This window comes from Scatophagus argus, chromosome 10 (genome assembly GCF_020382885.2).
Source record: "Scatophagus argus isolate fScaArg1 chromosome 10, fScaArg1.pri, whole genome shotgun sequence".
In the NCBI taxonomy this organism is placed as follows: Eukaryota; Metazoa; Chordata; class Actinopteri; family Scatophagidae; genus Scatophagus; species Scatophagus argus.
The window spans coordinates 8,110,377-8,128,679 of NC_058502.1; the positions used below are offsets into that span (position 1 = coordinate 8,110,377).

At 40.7% G+C, this 18,303-nt stretch overlaps 3 protein-coding genes across 5 annotated transcripts; 1 reads left to right on the forward strand and 2 right to left on the reverse strand.

Annotated features, from left to right (window-relative positions):
- Positions 1-3,456: 3,456 nt before the first annotated feature.
- mzt1 (mitotic spindle organizing protein 1) lies at positions 3,457-5,796 on the reverse strand. Its single transcript, XM_046401502.1, has 3 exons — positions 5,490-5,796; positions 5,175-5,320; positions 3,457-3,965 (listed from the first exon to the last, which is right to left on the reverse strand). Exons 1-3 carry the CDS (start codon positions 5,539-5,541, stop codon positions 3,942-3,944), a joined length of 222 nt encoding a protein of 73 aa, XP_046257458.1. The 5' UTR covers positions 5,542-5,796; the 3' UTR covers positions 3,457-3,941.
- A 37-nt stretch (positions 5,797-5,833) lies between these two features.
- Positions 5,834-10,201, forward strand: bora (bora aurora kinase A activator). 3 transcript variants are annotated; one of them, XM_046401500.1, is made up of 13 exons: positions 5,878-5,950; positions 6,031-6,105; positions 6,271-6,420; positions 6,592-6,698; positions 6,817-6,862; positions 6,976-7,051; positions 7,173-7,220; positions 7,317-7,373; positions 7,464-7,729; positions 8,166-8,328; positions 8,438-9,015; positions 9,156-9,292; positions 9,463-10,201. In XM_046401500.1, the coding sequence occupies exons 3-13, from the start codon at positions 6,271-6,273 to the stop codon at positions 9,494-9,496; spliced, it is 1,662 nt and encodes a 553-aa protein (XP_046257456.1). In that variant the 5' UTR covers positions 5,878-5,950; positions 6,031-6,105; the 3' UTR covers positions 9,497-10,201. The 3 variants fall into 3 exon arrangements, with proteins under 3 accessions (XP_046257455.1, XP_046257457.1, XP_046257456.1); XM_046401499.1 differs by lacking the exon at positions 6,031-6,105 and having other exon boundaries at positions 5,834-5,981; XM_046401501.1 differs by lacking the exon at positions 6,031-6,105 and having other exon boundaries at positions 5,834-5,981; positions 7,176-7,220.
- dis3 (DIS3 exosome endoribonuclease and 3'-5' exoribonuclease) lies at positions 10,111-18,015 on the reverse strand. Its single transcript, XM_046401496.1, has 21 exons — positions 17,581-18,015; positions 17,009-17,166; positions 16,666-16,862; positions 16,400-16,473; positions 16,089-16,256; positions 15,721-15,885; positions 15,438-15,551; positions 15,128-15,265; positions 14,764-14,910; positions 14,490-14,606; positions 14,300-14,401; positions 13,716-13,780; positions 13,487-13,571; positions 13,173-13,300; positions 12,839-12,925; positions 12,547-12,703; positions 11,955-12,169; positions 11,650-11,818; positions 11,241-11,399; positions 11,018-11,140; positions 10,111-10,771 (listed from the first exon to the last, which is right to left on the reverse strand). The coding sequence occupies exons 1-21, from the start codon at positions 17,797-17,799 to the stop codon at positions 10,703-10,705; spliced, it is 2,856 nt and encodes a 951-aa protein (XP_046257452.1). The 5' UTR covers positions 17,800-18,015; the 3' UTR covers positions 10,111-10,702.
- Between the last annotated feature and the right edge of the window lie 288 nt (positions 18,016-18,303).

An 18,303-nucleotide genomic window follows, 5' to 3' on the forward strand; every position in this document is an offset into this window, starting at 1 on the left:
ACACGCACACACATACAATGCAAGCTGTCACTACAATATGCCTGGTATTGTCTTCTTTTAAGGCGAGTGGACAGCTAGTCCACCCTCCATCTTTATTTTCTACAAGAAAAGTTGAAGAACAAACAGGCTGTTGGAGTTCAACCTTATGAAAAAGCACAAACAAAGAAAAAAGAAAAACAAGAGACTGAATGTTAAAACAATCCAACAAATCTGAACAGCTGTTCACTTCACCCAAACTCGCCTGAAATTGAATTAGCTTAAGTTGTTTTACTACCTGCTTTTATTAGAAGACAATTTAACAACCAAATGTGATTCCGATGTCTGATTAAGGCAGCATATGGTGCCTACCTGTTAAACACAACGTGTTCAATACCAGCTTAACGCATCAACGAGCCACTCGAATAAACTAATAAGCCCAATATCATATTAGTCATTACATAGTCCAACACACAAAATTCCAATCTGATAAAAAAGGTGGTTTCATTATCATCACAGGGAAAACACAAGGGAGTTTGTATGCGCTGCGTCGATGCCATCGCCAACTTTGTTAATTGTTATTCAATTAACTGCTTTTGTTAATGAAACCAATTAATAGTTTAAAGCAAGCAGGGTGATATACGATTATTATGCATCTATGCAGAAGACAGCTAATTACAACTGTAAATCAATCAATTCTACATTAATCAGCTTGGAAAATGTCCAAAAAACAACAAAGTCACTAAAAGACTTTGGAAGTTTTTTGTGTTTTTTTTAACATATTTTGATTGCCATGCCATTATCCCGTCTAATGATTGTTAACGATCCTTTAAAGAGTTTATTATCCAATTTCCTTGCTATGAATTTAATTGGGATCTAAATAGTATAATCTTACAGTGTAAAAGTGTGGTCTGTATTTAATCAAGGGTGGTGTATTGGAGAAAGCCCTAACAAGGTCACAGAACTCCTCTCAGGGCAGATACAGTCAGTGAAGCTTCGCATTGCTGAGGGATGAGGGCCAGACAAGCTCGATCAACTCAGAAATGTTAATAAATGAGTCATTTTAGTGCCAGAATACAGACTTAGATGAGTGTGCTCTCTTCAGGATATTCTGGTCAATAAGTGGATTTCAGGGCAGACAGAAATACCAGCTAATTCAGCTTATTCTGTTTATTATTGTGTGGTTAAATCTACTGCAATGTATTTTATATGTTTTAACTTTTTAATCAGTTAAATAATTATTATGTCCAATTCAGTATAATGGAAGAGCTAATAGTACAGTGTTTCCCTCTGAAATGCAGTGGAGTAGAAATATACGGTGGCACACAATTAAAACATTGAAGAAAAATAAAAACAAGCACTTTTGAATTGCATATTCTTAGTTACTTTTCCAGTGTGTGCCCAACTCACTTGGATTTATGAGATGCCAAAAATACAGCTGCGGTGTTGCCACCTTCGTCAGAAGGGAATATCACTTATTAGATGTAACATTAAATCACAAAGAATTCCTCTCTTGTGGTGATCTCTTACAATTAAAATCTGCCATATAAAAGTTCCTAAAACACAACTTAAGCTTTTCTTTCTTTCTTTTCTTTTTAATGAGAAGAACTTATCAGAAATAAAAGTCTTTTAACTAAAGGTTCTCGCAATGAAATTATAATATAACGAGAAATAAAACACGGAATGGGCATAAACAAAGCCTTGTCTCTGCAGGGAGACCATTAAGGCTACCTGTTTATGGCTAACGGTAATTAGTAACCTAAACATAACGGCACACAGAGATCTTTGACTTTTCAGGTCTGCTTCACATGAGGCTAGTTGTTTTTTTTATGAGACAATATGTTTGTAATCTTGGTTTGTGCAAACATCAACAGACCATCTTTCCTTATGCATAAAGAACTTCTAATCAGTCCAGTCTAATTATTTTTGTAATATCAAATACAAACACCTGGACCATAATTACAACACATACATGTTTCACTTTTAAATGAGACTGCCCTCATTTATCAGAAAAATAGACCTCAGCCTGGATAATTATCAGACGTACAAACATAAACACCTTCAGAAGTTCTGATGCGAGGACCTGCCCCAGCCTCTTGAGTTTATACAGTCATGTGACCTGACCAGTGCCCTAGTTGAACACCTCTTAGATGTTTATGCATATATGGACGCTAATCTCTCAGTCAGGACTGTGGGATTTGTGAATATTTTGTTTTACAGAGATCAAAGTAGCTGGCTAAGATCAGGAGGAACCCTTCAAACACATCAAACAGAGAGCAATGCATCCTGAATCCCACGCCAACAGTAGCCAGTCAAGCTGTGCATAACTCCTTCCCTTTGTAAAAAGAAAAGGATTCTCAATGTGGGTCTCCTTCCATCAACATCTCACCCCCCACAGAGGCCGAGGTTTGTTTGGGCTGATGGGCTATCAAGGAGAGCCACTGCGCCGTATCTGTATGCCTCTCATACTTGGCTAACACGATGCTGATATTGGGGAACAGAGGAGATACTGTGTTAAGAGATCAAAGCGGCGGTACAGAGATTTAGACTCGCGGCCCGTCAGTCAAGATGGCGAGACAAAGCACAAGTAGACAGAAATGCTTACACACACACACTCTCTCCCGCTCGCTTGCTGTCTTCCTCCACGGTGTGCCTGTGAGGGGTGAGGCGTTACTGTCAGATGGCTTAGGGGGCTACTCATTTGTAGACATCAAGTGCGGTGCTTTAACACCTAAGCTCACACACATACACACACTCACAGTTTAAAGATAGTGATCCAAGCCCTTGCAGATGAGAGGTCGCCTCTAGCCTATATATCGGCCTGTGGAGGAATGTTCTGTGCTCTCAGCATTTTCCCTCGTCTCGAAGATGAATAGAGCTATTTAACAGACAGCGGAGAAACAACACAAAGCTCTGTGTGGTTAGACACATGATGTAGGAGCTTCATTTCTGGTTGATGCAAGACATTTTTTTTTTGTCAAGTTCGCAATATATCTCAAATACTTTTTCGTGGCTGGAGCACAATCATAAAGTGGCTAAGATTCCAGTTCAACAGGAAATCCTGCTGTAAAGAATGACCCTTGTTAAAGGTCTTCTCTTTTGTACACGTGGATGTACACCCCTGCATGGTATGCGTTTGGATTATTGTGAAATGTTCTGGCACAATTCTTGTCCCTTTCACCTAGCATGACAGGAAAGATCATTTCCTTTACAAAATCTGCAGCCTGTAAGAATGATGTCACTGGGGGGAAAATGCTTTGCTACATTCTACAATGGGATCAAGACAACACACAAAAAGAGAACAATTTAATGGTAAATAAATAGTGAAATGTTATTTAAGAAATTGTCCGATAAAATCACAGCATCTTAATTCTTTTAAACATCACAAAAACTCATGAGATAAGAAACTTGCAGAGTTAGAACTTAACATCCAAAAAATACCCACACCTCAGATTAGAATGAGAATGACACAACACCACCTTGTGGCCATTGACTGTAACATTTTAATTTAGACTTATTTCCATCATTGATCACAACATGGACAATGGAAATGGCAAAAAGATTAAGAACAAAAAAACAATTCATAACACATTATACACATTTCAAAGCATCATAAAAACAGTTCCTAATGAGAAGTACAACACAAGCTGATGTTCAAAAGTCAAATGTAGGCTCTTAAAGTAAGGCAGGAAGTCAATAGTAAGACCACTCTGAATTCTGAACTACAAATGACAGCTGAGGATTTGAGGCAGGATGGCCGAGCGTGGCCTCAAGTCAGGAGAACAATTGTGTTTAGGAAGAAGACTGAGGTCGATTCCTCTAGTCGGAAACTCAGCCACAAGTCAAAGCACAGACCAGGAACAGTTAGTCACCTAGGAGACGCAGAGGACAAATCTGATTGGCTGGAGAGCCCATGGTAGGTGCAGATACAGAGATGGGAATGATCCAAGTTCCAGGCCGCAAATTCAGTTAGTGCAGTTTTCAGAAGCCTGGAAGAGAAAATAAATGTATAACAGTGATGCATCATCAGGATTAATTATGCAATCATTATACAGTGTTTTTTATTATGATAAAATTACAGCAGCTTCATGGGTGGGCTACAACTGTGCACAAGGCAATTTTCCTATTAACAGTTGCTTCAATAGTGATTGAACTGTTCCCTTCATGATTCAGTCACACAGCAGATGTGAGCCCCACATTACAAATATTATCTTTCATTTTGTTTAGCCTTAAAGCAGATATTGATCATGGATTAACCTACAAATTATTTATTTTGACCAACCAACAGTCAAAAAAAAGAAGCTGGAGCAGGCAGATGTTTTGACACTTTTCCTTTTAAAAAAATGAGTTAAACAATTAACTGATTTGCCAAATAACTTCAACTAATTTTCTTTTTGATCAACTGATCGATGAATTGGCAGATGAATCTATGGATCATTAGTGCATTTACTCATACAAAACATCTTACATATGGTGACACGAAAGAGGTGGCCAAATCTGACAGTCCAAACAGAGCAAAACTTAAACAATGACACACCATGTTAGGAGAGAGAGATATGGATAGATTAGTACAATGAATGTGACTTTCTATGTTGGGTTGTGTTTCTTGGAACTTCAAAAAATTGTTTATGGAAACAATAACCACAACAGAATGTGTGTTGTCTGTCTGTCATCACACATCTGCGAAAAGGCCATAAAGATCCATCATTACTGTAAAGCAGATATGCAAAACACTGCTCACAACAACCTAATACATTTAGATACTCCAGGGAGGAATCTCTGACGATTTTCTCATCTCAGTGTGTATTTATATCTATCCTAACCTATAAGATGTCACTAAAAACATCTTTAATTTCAGATGATATCTAGTTCACAGTACAAAAGCCATGATGTGGAAAGCAGCTTCAGGTATCTTAACTTTCGGTTTGACAACGCATTACTTTGCAGTCTTGCACATCAACTAAACAGCTGAATAACTGCTGAAACTATTAACTGACCAGCTGATCAATAGAAAAGGCAAATTCAATTTCAGTTTCACTTCAGGATCTGACATTTCTTACAAACAATGAGCTGCCTGATCAGCAGTTACGAATGTTCGCAACAGGGCTGGGATTTAAACAACAATTAATGCCCAGTCCCCCCAAAACACTGCCTTTAATATTATGATTGTGCCAGTTTTCTGGCAGCCTTTTCTGTACCTTGAGGGTTTCAGAAGCTTTACGAAGTTCTTTGATGACAGCAGACAAGGCTTCTGGGTTGATACCCTGCTCACACAGCCTCACACATATGGACAGAGACTCCATGTCCAAACCAGTGTTTAGCAACCTGGAAATCTCCAGCAACACTGTTGGAGGAAGAACATGAAGGGTTACCCAAGTTAGTTTAATGTTCTTGTGGCAAGACAAAATTTGACTGGTACAATTAATACAATTTGTTAGCAATACGGCGTAGCTAGGGGTCAGCAAACAAGTCTGTTAAGGACTGAGTTAGAAGCATTTTTCATATGTATTTACCGTCCATTGTCTCCCGGACTGCATTTAGGTTTGCATTTGCTGCACTAGCCATCCTTAGTCAGTTAATGGTATAGAATGAATATAGTTAGCCAACGTTTGCTAGCAGGTGGCTACAAATAATACCCGACGAGGTCACTGTTGCGACACAGAGATAAGTTATTGCAGCAGTTCAGCCGGATTTTAAACGTTTCGTATTCATCTTAGATGGAGTCTGGAAAAACAGAAAGAAACGATTTTTAAATTCCTAGATGCGTTAGCAGCTAGCTGACTTGCCGCTAATGAAACTGGAGAAGGAAGTGACGACACAACATTTTTTTCATTGATTGGTTCACAAGAATTTCCTGCAACATTTCTATTGGCTAGCGGGCCTTGTGGGCGAAATTGAAATAAACGTTTGAAGCCTGTTGCTGCTGAGAGAGCTCATTCTTTGCTGACTCTTCAATGAAGATTGTATTTTACTTGTGTGTTCAAAGTCCTGGCTTATAAACAGTTGTAAGTACCAACGACAAAACGCATATTAAACGTGCATTTCATTTTTTAGGGAAAGTAATGCGTTTAGAACGAGAGGGCAGGAGGAAACGCTGTAACCAAATTCCACCAATTGATTCCCTCGAAGGTTAGTTAACGCTATAGAAACAGGGAAAATATTGTAGCTAACGTACCAAACTAAAACACTGATTCATCGCACAACTTGATAGTGTGTGGAAATACTGCTCTCCGGAACTTTGATTTCTGGTATTTTCCTTTATGCTGACTGTAATATTTGTTGTTGTTGGCTAAGATGGGGGACCCCATTGAAGTACAGATAACTCCTGAGACTCCAGGCAGGCCTTCCATCAGAAATCCCTTTGAAAGTCCCAATGACTACCACCACCTCCGTGAAGCCCTGGTGCCTAGCCCATCTGTGTTCAAGTCCAAGCCTTGGAAAGCTGTAAGTTTGGACATACCTATCATACCTGTTAGATCTGTGTGACATGCACAGACACACATCTGTTACCGCAAAAATAAACAAATAAATAAATCTGTATTATATGAACAGGTACTTCTCTACTGAAGGATACATGTAGTCTTCTACTTACTTCCTCATCTGTCTCTCCTACAGACTCCTCCCAAGTTTGATTGGTCTATTGAGGAAATGGCCAGTCTTCTCCCAGTACACATAGACCCAGAGGAAATCCAGCGACAGTCTTTTTACCTCAGCCAGACAAGGTATGCACTGAAACAGCCATCGCAGAATTTGTAACCAAATGTAAGTGCTTTACTTAACTAAGCCCACAGTGATGTATTTTGATATTAAATGACAAACCTTTTTCCACTTAACATGTAGGACGGATTCTGACATTGAGGAAAAGCGTCAGAACGCTATTGAGCAGGTATGAGATTCTAGTCATGTTGGATAATGATAGAGATGTCAGTGCACTGAGTATTTTATTTTTTTTTTTAGATTAATTTTGTAATTGTGTTATTTGTCTGTCTCTTGATAAAGTTTTTTACCAAAGGAACCATTGTGCCTTCCCCATGGGCACCAGCAGACACCCGTAAAGCCATTCAGATCACGAAAAGTACGGTCACCTGATAAAATACCTTTTAACTCCTCAGTCTTTCATAGTTATATTTTTAATAGTTTTTTTATCAGTATTGAGGCTTCTGTCTTCATAGTACTGTTTTGTGTCTTTGCTCTAGTAGGCTGTATGTCTGACATGATTGCAGAGGAGCCTGAAAAAAACTCAGGTTGGTGTGCTGTTTGAGTTGATCGAAATGCCTTTCTTCAGTCTCTTATGTCCCCTTCACGATCTACTAACTTGTTTTTCATCTCTTGTTTTACAGTTGCTTGTCAGACAACTCTTTCATTACCTTTGGCGTTTGATTTGGAGAAAGTACTAGGTGAGCCTTTAATAAATATCAGCGCAATCAAACAGAGTCAGTTATCTCCCATCAAATCTCCATGACTGTTTGTCTCTTTCTTCTACTTAGGGGATTATTACCGCCACGAGGAAGCGTGTGATGCTGTGCAGGAGAGTCTCAGTTCCTCCTCCTTAAGACGAAAACTCTTCCTCGATGGTCAGGGCAGTTACAGTGGCTCTGACAGCTCCAGCCCACCAAGCCCAGAGAGAAGCCATGCCAGGCAGGAGAGGCCTTCTCTAAACTGTGGAGATGGACCTGTTGGAGGGATTGAAACCGTAGTGTCTATCTTTTCGTCCCCTTTGTCCTGTGGCGTGTTGGCCAAGACTCCCTCTACGGTGAGTGAAGTGTATTGACGGATGTCAGTTTTAGCACAATATCTTTGTATGATCTCAGTTAGCTTAATTAACTAGCCCCTCGTCCATGAGTAGATACAAACTTGTTTCTGGGCGGTGATACGTGAAGAAAATAGTTCTGGATCATGATTCCTAGAAAGTATCCAGTTCCATTATATTTAGGAGAGGGCAGACATCTCTACAGCTACTATCTCCAAAACTGGGCTACTCATACCAAAATAATCTAGATGTATGTATAGCACTACAGTCAAGAAGTAAAACATGTGTTTTGATTATGGGGTGAATTGTCTCCTTTAAATCCTTTAAAGTTATTTTTCACAAATAGTTTTTGTTTTGTATTTTGATCAAATTGCTTATTTAATTTATATGAACACTTACACTGTTAAACAAAACTGTGTTTGCATTGTCTTAACTATAGGGTCAATTCTCGTCCAGTCCCATCCAGAATGGCTGCTTCCGGGACTGCAGCCTCGGCAGCATCACCAGTCCTCCCTTCCCTGATAGGTCATCTCCTGCTGGCCTCATGTCCCCCACAGTCTCTCCTATTGTTGCACATTCAGCACGCACACCGATAGGCTCAGGTAGACAGTTTGTTTTGTAAAATAAAGCAGAGTTGTTTTTTTTCTTTTTAAAAGACACTGCGTTAAAGTTTCTCTTTAATCTGAGTCTCAATTTATGTTCTTTTTGTAGCTGAAAGGAAGCAGCTGAGCAGTTTGACTCCACATGGTGTCCCTCTGGATGTAGATCTCACTTCCTGCAATGAGAGCCCATTTGTCGAGGGTTGCTCTCCCATTCGTAGCTGCTCTCCACATCAGCTCCACTGCTACAATGAGCCCCAGCACAACACCAGGCCCAAGGCCCGGCTTAGGGTTCGCCCCTGGGCCTCCCCTCCCCTCATTTCCCCAATTCTCAACCCTAAGCTCCAAGACAGCCAGGAGGCTAGGGAACAACTCCCCTGCTCCTCCTCCTCCTCTTCTCTCCCCCCTATGGAGCTCGATCCATCTTCACCCATGGCCCGTGACTCTCACCCCGCTGACACTGAGGGAGTTAGTCTGAATCCTACGGAAGCTGTGAAAATGGAGGAGGAGGTCAAGGAGACGGGGAAAGGAGGGAGGTTGGAGGATGAGGAGGAGGAGGAGGAGGGGAGAGGGCCTTTGGGGCAGCTGACTAGCTCCCATATGGGCAATGTGTCAGCAGCAGAAAGCTCTCACATGTTTGTGTCTCTTCTGACAGAAGGAAGCAGCATACGCTACGATTCCAGCATGCAGGTTGGTGTGAGGCGGAAGCGAGAGCTACTTTGTTCTTTTTGTCTTTTTGCTTATTGCTTATTTGACTTCCTCTTTGGTCATTTCCTATTCTTAAAGTTTGCCAAAATATAAAGTTGTAACAGATTTTCGTGTGTGTTCAGGTGGACAGCGGGTACAGTACTACCTCAGCAGGCACCGCCAGTCTCATAGATGGCCTGAACTCAGACTGTCACAGCAGTCCTTCTGTTCAAATCTGGCAGAAGAAGCCTTTGAAGTCAATCGACACATTTAAGTCAAGGTGCTGTTAAACCCTTTACATGTTTGTCTTTTTAATATAGTATCAGCTCTTTATATAAATACTTTACTAACATTGTCTTGCTGACAGTATTGCACACGCTTCAAAGTTTTATTGATTTGTTTTAGTTATTTCTTTCATTTTCATCTTCCTAAAACTTTCTTGTTTTCCAGACATTTTAACCTCACCACTGAGTCGTCTGATTGATGCATTTAAAGGGACGCCTCCAGTGGAAACTGAAGATGATTACTATTGCAATCAAATACAACAACGTTTACACTAAGGCATTTATGTGGAATGAATTTTGTTAGGGTGGATGGGGATTGAATTTTTTAATGAAGTTTGAAGAGAACTAAGGGGTTTCACAGGTGATTATTAGATATCTTAAGGTTTCAAGTTCAGTTTGCCTGACTAGAAGAAAATTCTCTACCATAGTGTGTTAGATCACAGGTTAGAAATGAGACTAGCTGTGGTGCGAAAAGGGTAAAGAAAAAAATATCTGTTCTGTATGAAACTTGCACAATGTTAAGCTCCTTGAATGCTGTATTGATGCTAATACCATCATTTCGATTTTATTTGGTGCTGACATGATCAACCTAATGGATCCTGGTCCTTTCAGGTAACACCAGATTTGTACTGTATTTATGTTTTATATAAAACCATTTTATCATGATGTTGTTTTTATTTTAATATGAGACCTTTTGTTTTTATTATGAGTAAGAATTGTTCACATTCAGGTTACCTGTGGATCTTATTTGGACTGGGAGAATATTTATTCCTGAATAAGACACACTGAATAATGCCACCAGTGAATTCAAAGCTGATTGAGCCACTTGTTTTATTATTTTTCATATACTTAAACGTATTGGCTGAATTGTGACATTAAAGTAACTTGATATTTTTTTTCTGTCTGGAGAGGGTTATTTTTGAGTTGGCTGTTTGTACAGTGTTTAAGCAATTCAACTTAATGAAAGATGTGAGTTTTTTTTGGGTCAAGCCCCAAACAAGACTGTAGCAATAACAACAATAACTTATTTCTGTCAGTGTCATGAAACATTTTCTATACAAGTACTTCAAGTTTTACAGGTGGACAGTCATCCACAAAGTCCACAAAACACACAAAACCAAATGGCTAAAAAAACACTTTAATGACTGAGTGATCTCCTGCACTCTTACTTGACAGGCTACATTGCATTTATGACTTGCAGCCACTTCCTTATCCATGCACCAACACGTGTTTCACATAATACAAAACGACAACCTGAACAGAGTGGTACATGTGAGGGTGGAGCAGGGTATTCTCACTGTTGCACATATATTAAAATGGATAAACGTTTAAAATAGGTTTTCACGGTTTCTAGATCTGGAAGATCAGCTGGTGGTTTCTGGTGAATTAGGGTGCTGCTTTCTGTGTCAGCGATCCAGTTTTGGTTTCTTGGCCTGTGGTTCGACATCTGGGGCTGGAACACTCACACCGGGGATCTAAAACAAAGACAAATAACTTGCATTAAGCGAAATGCTAGCAATATTGAGTAAATGGAACAAATTCTCCTCTTAGGACTAACTGAAAGCAAGATGTTAACTTTCCTCAATCACAGCTAACCTGCAAGCTGTTTGCTGAAGCACAAAACGGAGAAGAAAAATTTCTTTAAGATTTAAAAGGTAGCCAGAATCGAGTCACTTGGGTTGTTTGGTAGTTACACCCGCGTTTGTATAGTCAGTCCTTACCACAGGGTCAATCAGAGCCATGCGGATCTTCTGGTGCTGAATATTGGAGTCGTCTAGGCTGATGGTGACCTTCACCTTGTCAAATATGGAGAAGGTGTGGTGCTCGACCTTCAGAGTGGGACCCTAAGCACACACACAGGAGAGATCTTTTAAAGACAGTCCTCTGATGGTTTAAGGCTATAAGTGTTGATTTACTATCCATAGAAATAATTTGTGTTTGTACCTCTTCATCAAAAACGAGGCTTGGGGCCACCTTGTCTTTGGTGTCAAAGAAAACCGTTCCCTCCAGGCCAAACTTTGGGATGAGTACAATGATTGCGTTCTTCCTCACAAACAGAATGAATCCCTCTTCGTTAAGTATGCCCCGACTTTTGAAGAACAACTGGAAAGAGATTGTGTCTATTAAAAGTGTGATTCTGAGGTGAATTATACAATACGATATGGAGTCTGTTTCATTCTATTTTTACTAAAACTAAAGATTCATGGGGTTAGAAAGGGAGAAATGGATTCTTAATTTCAGTTAAAATTTTCCATCATGATGGTTCATGACAGCGTTTTTTTTTTCTTCAAACGTGTAAGGCCCGAACAAGTTTTCAGAAATGAAATCATGAGTCCATATGAGTGTCCATTACCTGTGTGTGGAAAGCCACGGATGCCCTTTGTGCGTACTGAGACATTTTATGTCTGTAGTTGAGGTTGTTGGACAGGGCTGACTGCTTATGTTTGTCCATCAAATCTGGGTAGGTGGAGTCTGCTCCTATGGCCACTGCCAGCAGGCGGTGTACTATGATATCTGCGTACCTGTGTAAGGAAGCAGATGAACAGGGTAGAGGTTTAAAAAGAACTGGTCTAGCCGTTTGTCATTCATGCACACGTGTGTTAAGAAGGCCTGACCAAACATATTTAGCCAGCATGTGAAGAACATCTGTTTTCATACCTCCTAATGGGTGATGTGAAGTGTGTATAAATGGGAGAAGCAAGGCCGTAGTGGTGGAAATCGCTGTCCATGCCAGAACAAAAATAGACAGCCTGCATCATGCAGCGGGTTGCCAGGATGCGCAGTAGCGTGTTGAAGTAGGGGAAGCCATCCAACTTGGCCACGTCAAGGGAGTCAGCCAGCGCCTTGGCCGAATCTGTGTGAATCTCCACATTCTGATAAGAAAAGGATGGTGTAATATATTAATAGTAGGAATCATGAGCAAGGTTATCATTACACAGTTTATTAGTCTACTGTAGTGATTCCCAGTCAGTAGTACTTGTACAGTTGCCTCTGGCAGCGTAATGTTAAAAGCACAAAATCACCTTAACTGTAGGTATAGCTGCTTTAATCACTGATCAATGGGGGCAATGATTTATGGGTCTGGAATCAGGTTTAAATGTGATTCTGCTCACATTTTAGATATCTGATGCTATTGCCAGTCAATGGACAACATCCTCCTTTTATAACAATTCCTATGAATTTTATTAGCTCAAATAACAAGCATGTAACTTCAAAACAAAAAGCATTTTTTCTGCCTGTCCACACTCACCTTGGATTTTGAAGCCTTGAGGAGGATGTCGTAGTTAGATGGAGGAGGTGCTGGATGTTTCCTCAGCATAGCGCAGTCTGGAAACTCATCATAAATCTTCTGGGCAACTGAGATATTGGCCAGCAACATGAACTCTTCTACCATGGAGTTTGTCTCCCTGACAACCAAGAGATGGGTTTATTTACACGTGTGCAAAACAAAGCACATGGAGGCACACTGGAAAAAATTCACAAGAAATAAGAAAAATGTTTCAGAAAGGATCCTGTAAATTCTCCTGTTTGATGTTACCTACATGAGTTCTTTGGTCTGGAGGTCAATGGGGTCGTGGGTTTCGCTGTCAATGTGGAAACGGACCTCTAAGGATGACAGTGTCAACGCCCTGAAGGATATCAAAAGCAACAAACGTTAAATACAGCCAGTTTCAATATACAGCGATTATGATTAGCTAAATTTTGGTTCTTGATTCTTGCTTCAAATCTCCAAACTTTTTTTCCAGTCGTTTAACTTGTTTTTCCTGATTTTGAGGGCAACTGAGCAGATCAATAAAAACTCAAAACTCAAGCCAACAGCCTACATTTCATTAATATGTTTTTCTGTTTCTGTCACTCCTAACTCCCAGTCCTCACCCTTTTTCTATCCTCTTCCTCTTGAGGATTTTGGCCAGTTTGTTAAGACCTCGTAGGCTCGTGGTGATGTCATCGCTCTTGGTGGTGTCATCAATCCTCATCTGGGCCTCAGCATAAGTCAAAGATGCCTGAACCCGATCAAATGGCAGAAGGGGAAAACACGGAAACAAAAATCATGCCTGAAAATATCTTGACTTTCTATTCTGAATTTCAAAAATGTGTATTTTAGAAACAGAAAATGAAAGAAGATGTGAGTAGTATTATTTTGTGCACTTATATTTTCTGTCATACCACACTGTGTATTAGTACTTTACCCCGGAGTTAATGACGCTTTTTGTGAACCGGGTCTTTAAAATTTCTGCCTCCTGATTCATCTCCCAGATACATGAGAAAGCCAGCCTGGTATTAAAAAACATACAAACAAAAACAAACATTTTAACTGCTCTCAGTTTATATCTGCTGGAAAGGCAAAAAAATCTATGAGCATTGATGATATTGATTATTGTGTTGGTGCGAGTGTGTGTATACGTCTTTAGTTCTCACCGGTCCACATTGGAGCGTAGGGAACAAAGATTGGAGCTGAGCAGCTCGGGAACCATATCTATCCTCTGGTGGAAACAAAATCAAACACAACATAAAAGTTTTTCAAAATAACTTTTTGTGAATCAGTCTCAACTATTTAGTATTTAGGGAAACCACATTAGTCACATCAATACACAAGAACCCAAATACCCGTCCGAAGAAATAGTCCTGACTTCCTGATAAAGTCCTGATAAATGGATTTTATAAACCTTCAATTGTGTCACCAAATGTGTTGCCACATTCAGATGGTATATGCTCAGAAAGAATTCAAAAGGACAAGTGGAATAGTGAAAAGAGACATTACTGTAATTAAGCTGCAATCTGGCCCATTATGGTGGACATATGGAAAAGAAAACCATGCAAAAGAAAACCTGTCGTCTCAACAGTCATCTTAAAGAGGTTTTCTGTTAACCTTCACTGCAAACAAAAGTTTCCAAATGGCTTCTAGAGTCTTATTGATACATTTTATTTTATGTTGGTAATGATGTTCAACTTCTGATCATGCGAAAACACTCAGAAGCATGTGTGTGTGTGTGTTTCCTTACTTTGCCACACAAGTAGACAGTGGTGCCGCGGTTGGCAGCCTCTTTGTCCAACGCATTGCCGGGTCTGATGAAGTGACTGACATCAGCGATGTGGACGCCCACCTACAGCAAACAAACAACGCTCTATGAAATACAGACGCAAAATCACTTATTACTGTTACTTTGTCATTTTTAAGTACAATGTGTGTACCTCAAGGTTTCCATTGTCCAGCTCTCTACAGTGCAGGGCGTCATCTATGTCTGTACATCCTGGAGGGTCCACGCTGCACACTGTCAGATGCCTCAGGTCCTCTCTCCTCACCATGTCCTTTGACACACACACACACACACACACACACACACATACACACACATTATCATACACACGACCCGTACATATGTGTTTTCACATCACAGGGTGATTCCACTTCTAAACAACAAGAAAACTGTATATAGTATACCGTTCCAGAAAAGGTTATCATTACCTCAGGTGTGATGGCCCACGGCATCTTGGGAAGGAAACTGAGGACAGCCTGAGAGAAGGCCTGGTGGGGGACGTCATGCTCCAGCAGCAGCACCTCCTGCTCCGTGTCCTTATCCCCCGCACTTCCCAGACTGCGCACAAAGTGACCCTATTAAAGAGGTGGGGAAATAAAAAAATCATTTCACTACCTGGACAGGTGTTTTTGTGCATATTATTAAACATCATGCAACATGTGGCTTCATATAAATGTAGAAAATATAAACAACTCAATTTTCAGTTCTCATGAGCAAGTGGCAGTGTGTACCCACTCATAGTAGGAGATTTAAAATTGAAAGACTGGACAGTCTGAAGGGGTTCCAGCTCACATTTGGGTATCTGGAGTGTTTGGGCCAGCCATCGATGGCCACCATGATCCTCTGGCCTGCTAGCATGGATGCCTGGCGTGTTTCGATGCGAATGCGAGGGATACGGCGGTCTGCTGGGGTGAAAAGATGCCGAGTTGACTGAATGAAAAAAGGGGGGAAGAAAGGTAAGAGACAGGGAAGTGCTAGATAGTTTCTACAGTAAACTTACAGAGAGATTTATAAATTCATGTATACTGATTTTGAGTACAGCTTCAAACTTTGAAACCAAGCTAAATTAAAGTTTATGATAGATTTAGCAGTTTAGACTTACCTCTTTAATCTGAGAGACATTGAGCATGCCACAGAATGGCCTCCAGTTCCTTTTAATGATTCCAACTACTTTCCCTGTGGGCTTCCTGGCTGCTTCAGCTGCTGATATCTTCAGCTGCTCAGACATACAAGAACAAAGAGATTGTTAAGATACTGTAGCTTCAAGGGCCAAGAGAGAAACACCCTAGAGAGTTTAAGAGGGGAAACAGCATCCACCCTCCACCCTCCACCTACTGTAAGCAGAGGCAAAGCCAGTCGAATCAAAACCCAAAACCCAAACTCACTGCTTTCTCTTCCTCCTCTTCTTCAGCATCATCGTCCTTTGCTTTGCCTTCATCCTGCAGCACGACTGAAGAGGGCGCCACCCACTGATCCCGTGGCAACAGCTGCACAGCAACCACATCCTGATACACTGCTCTGTTGAGGTTCTGAAGACCCTGGATGAGAATCTGGGAGCAGGATGAAGGGGCAGCACAGAGCAGTGACATGACAGTCAGTTAACTTGTAGCAATTCCTCTAACTTGAAACTTACATCACAGAACAACAAGACAGAATCTCACCCAAACCCAGATGAACTCTGGGAGATCCTAAGATTACATAACTGTTGATACCCTACAACATCTCACAAACAAATGTAAACACACACACTCACTTCTGAGCCGTCTTCACCCTCTCCCTGGACAAAGACTGTAGCCTCCAGATAGTTGTCCCTGCTGGCCCTAAAGGTGCCCTGCAGAAAGGACCCGCTCTTAATTCCTGCTTGGATCTTGGAAAGAGGGAGGTGCTCTGGGAATAACACCTTACTGCCAGTCATCTCATTCTGTGGGAGGAAAGAAAAAGATTTCATTGGAAGGAGAAGAGAGAGAGAGCGATGTCCCATACAGCCTGGGCAAAAAAGGGGCAATAAACAAGAGGTGTAAATATATCTATATGTAAATAGTACAAAATTATGCAAGTGTTTACCTTGTCATCACAGGACAAAGCCAGACGATCTAGGAGCTCAGGGTTTGCGATCAGACTCTTGATATACTCTTCACCTGGAACGTAAGTGAATAAATGTTTGTGACAAAGTGGGAAGTACACAAGAAGCCACTTAAAATGAAACTTCAGCTTACTGAAAATGAATAGCAGTCAAATCAGGTTTTGTGTTCTCAATATGCAGAGCTTTTTAAGCTCAAATGGCTACTGTGCCCCAAGATATTTTCCTTCTTTGAAGAAAAACCACTTACATTTGTACACCAGCAGGCCGCTCTCCTCTGCCTTCTGCTTGCCCGCGTGATCATTGGTGAGAAGGACCACCGTGAGCCCATCCGGGTCGGACTTGGACGTCTTCAGGTGCTGGCTGTACCATTTTGTTGCCACACGGACTGCGCGGTCATTACGGTCATTGGTGCTCTCCCCTGGTTCTCGTTCAATGAATGTCTCTCTGGAGGAACAGACGTCATAAGGGTGAATGTGAAAGGGAATGTGAGTAGTAACTTCATGTGTAACTGACTACTGGATTTTTGACATATTACTATCATGTAGTTAAGATGCTGTGATGCAATAGAAAAGACAGTGCTATCTTTGTACCTGTGGTGCTCGTTGGTAAAGGTGTAGAAATGTTTCTCTTTCTCATGTATGATGTCCTTCAGGCGTTTATAGATTGGTGCGCTGCGGTGGCGAACCTCCTGCAGCACAGTCTGAAGGATAATCACATTACGAATCACAGGATCTTCCAACACGTCAATCTGCAAGACACAGAAATCGTAAACACAATGTTGAAGAAAATCAAAGATGTTCAAGATCAGGAGCAAGGCATATATGATGTACATTTAAAAAAATTAGTTATTAGAATTGCCTGGAGTCACCTAAATAAATGTATATTAAAGCTCTACTGCAGTAGGTTTTCAGACTAATATCACACAAAGCAGAATTCAGAGCTGTGTGAATAGTAATATATTAGCAATGTAATACGCAATTCATTCACAAAAAATATCACTAAGTTATAGACGGAATAAGTTTACCAAATAATATCCTATGCTGAATTGTCAAAATACATGAGAGACACAAACTGGGACTACAAGAGATCAAGAGGTCTGAACATCATTAGAACAGGCTGGTTGGTCATCCAGGGGAAGTGGGGGAGTTTTTTTTGTAATTACCTGATGAAGCACCACATTCGTGTCAAGAATTAGATAATGTGGAGAAGAGCACAGGTTGCTCTCAATACACGCGTCCCTTTGCAGCACCGTGGACTCCTGTTTGCATTCAGTGCAGCCTTCGCTTCCGCACCAAATATCATCTCTCAGATAATGCTCCCGCACTATCTTCATCACTCCACCCGACCGAGTCTTCTTAACGAATGTTTTAGATTTTAACATGATGACAATTAAAGCTTCAAAATGTTAAATCCCTTGTTTTTAAACTACCAAATGATGAGACGCAAACAGTTAGCTACCCATGTGTGAGCTAAATCCGCGGGCCAACAAAACATTCCCAGAGTTTTGACAAAACCGTGAAGTCGAATTTCAGGAGTTTGCTTTCAATCGCGTATTTTTCCTTTATGTTAGTCTCTGGTCTCTAACTAGGAACCATGTTAGATAATGATGAACAAGTTATGCACACGGACACAACGACATTTGACGGTTTTTAAGTAAAATCATTTTAAAGTCGGTACTGAATTTTGACTGGCCATCTAATACTTGTTCAATAAAAACAAAGCTGAGAACGGCAGAAGAGGGACTAGTTGGCCGGATTCATAAGAAGTACTCATTTCAGAGCGACACCTGTTTGGTGGAGGAGGTACTGCATGATATTTGCATTGCAACGAAGTACATTGATTGCATTTCACCTTCACTGCCGCAGGGGGCGCTGCAATCAAAGCC

Bases quoted from the DNA above. Each gene is read 5' to 3' on its own strand.
- bora (XM_046401499.1), top strand. From the start codon at position 6,271: ATGGGGGACCCCATTGAAGTACAGATAACTCCTGAGACTCCAGGCAGG. The intron at 6,421-6,591 runs GTAAGTTTGGAC...TCTCTCCTACAG, and splicing joins AGTCCAAGCCTTGGAAAGCT to ACTCCTCCCAAGTTTGATTG. The intron at 8,329-8,437 runs GTAGACAGTTTG...TTCTTTTTGTAG, and splicing joins ACGCACACCGATAGGCTCAG to CTGAAAGGAAGCAGCTGAGC.
- dis3 (XM_046401496.1), bottom strand. From the start codon at position 17,799: ATGTTAAAATCTAAAACATTCGTTAAGAAGACTCGGTCGGGTGGAGTG. The intron at 12,926-13,172 runs GTGAGGACTGGG...GATATCCTTCAG, and splicing joins AGGAAGAGGATAGAAAAAGG to GGCGTTGACACTGTCATCCT. The intron at 11,141-11,240 runs GTACAAACACAA...GTGTGTGCTTAG, and splicing joins GCCTCGTTTTTGATGAAGAG to GGTCCCACTCTGAAGGTCGA.
- mzt1 (XM_046401502.1), bottom strand. From the start codon at position 5,541: ATGGCTAGTGCAGCAAATGCAAACCTAAATGCAGTCCGGGAGACAATG. The intron at 5,321-5,489 runs GTAAATACATAT...TTCCTCCAACAG, and splicing joins AGTCCGGGAGACAATGGACG to TGTTGCTGGAGATTTCCAGG. The intron at 3,966-5,174 runs GTACAGAAAAGG...TTTCTCTTCCAG, and splicing joins AAGCTTCTGAAACCCTCAAG to GCTTCTGAAAACTGCACTAA.